The sequence below is a fragment of the Sinocyclocheilus anshuiensis genome, unplaced genomic scaffold (assembly GCF_001515605.1).
Source record: "Sinocyclocheilus anshuiensis isolate Anshui unplaced genomic scaffold, SAMN03320099.WGS_v1.1 scaffold270, whole genome shotgun sequence".
In the NCBI taxonomy this organism is placed as follows: Eukaryota; Metazoa; Chordata; class Actinopteri; order Cypriniformes; family Cyprinidae; genus Sinocyclocheilus; species Sinocyclocheilus anshuiensis.
Window position 1 is genome coordinate 237,406 of NW_015546041.1, and position 1,393 is coordinate 238,798.

General features: G+C 34.3%; 1 protein-coding gene across 1 annotated transcript in view; it reads right to left on the reverse strand.

Annotated features, from left to right (window-relative positions):
* LOC107698931 (tensin-3-like) overlaps positions 1-1,393 on the reverse strand; it is a 40,229-nt gene that overhangs the window by 1,762 nt on the left and 37,074 nt on the right. The window contains exons 23-24 of the mRNA XM_016500073.1: positions 1,279-1,347; positions 1,146-1,175 (exon numbers count right to left, since the gene is read on the reverse strand). Of these exons, the coding sequence (XP_016355559.1) occupies positions 1,146-1,175; positions 1,279-1,347 (99 nt within the window). The remainder of the gene's footprint in view (positions 1-1,145; positions 1,176-1,278; positions 1,348-1,393) is intronic.

The following is a 1,393-nucleotide window of genomic DNA, read 5'->3' on the forward strand; positions in this document are numbered from 1 at the left end:
AAATAATACTCTAAATAAGAAACTAAAACTGCCAGCAGATGGCGGTAAATGTCTTTATGAGTCTTTCATTTGATTCGTTCAAGCGGCTGATTTATTCAGGAATTCAGTAAATGGCTCTCTTTATGAATGGAGCTTTGAATCATTGATTCACTCGATTCGTTCAAAACGCGGATTCATTCAGAAACTAAACACCGCTGTGTTGTTCAGAGACGCACAATTCTGCTGTGGCTTTATAGGTAATATTTTTGTTGGCAAAACTGAGCAAAAACATAATATTATCATATTTGTCAACAGTCAACTTCATGAAATGTAAGATGATGTAGAGGTCTGGGGGCAGGGCCAGTCCGTTAACTGCTAACATATTTTAATCGCGTTATTTTTTCATAACTAATTAATTAAGTTAAAGCGTTAAACTGACAGCCCTAATTTTTTATTTTATTTTATTATTTTAGTTCATCAGAATGGTACAAAGCCCGGTAAAGGTTTTGGCACTTGCTGTGTAAATGCAAAAATTCATGAGCATGATTCGAAAAGATTAAATGGTGTTGGAAAAAAAAAATGGTTGCATTGGTTAAAAATGACCGTATTGGAAACAAATGGAGAGTGAATTTATAGTACTGTGCCCAAACTAAATCTTACTGAAAGCTCAATTTTTTCTGATATCAACCTCAAATTTGGAACACAACGTATTTAGATTTATGGCTTTGTTTTTCTCACAGTTTTAGAGTAAAACATGTTTTGGAAAATATATTTTTCATATAAGATTTGAAAACAGTATTTTTGTGCATTTTTCATAACAATAAACTTAAACTTAACTATTTAATTGCTGCAATAATTTGCCAAATGTATTCTTTAAAAAAAAGATCAAACTTAAGTCAGTTTAAGATGGACATTTCATTTTGAGTTCTATGCTGAAAAAGTGGTAATGTGCAGATTATAACTATTCTGTAAATATAATTTAATACCATAAAATCCTAAATTTTATTTAAACTGTTAAAATCCTGTTCTAAAATATAGTACATTCATTTCACTGAAGTAAAAAAGCAGCACGCGAGCAGCAGCAGGGTTAACTCTTCCTCTGATTAGCCAGATAAATAAAGTCCCTGAGCTTCAGTTCACAATCACATGAAAACAAGTGCACTCACTTTGCCGAGGAGCAGCCATCTTGTTTCCATCTGTGAATGAACAGAGACACAATGAAAAAGAAATATGAGACTCACAGAAACACCAGCTGAGTGTAAATGATATGAAGCAAGTGATGGAGCAGAATGGACTCACTTCCTATCCTGTGGGTCCAGAGCACAGAAGATGACGGTGTTAACAGCGTGGTGTCTCCCGAAGAACAGTCTGAGAGAGACAGTGTGTGTGTGTGTGTGTGTGTGTGTGTGTGTGT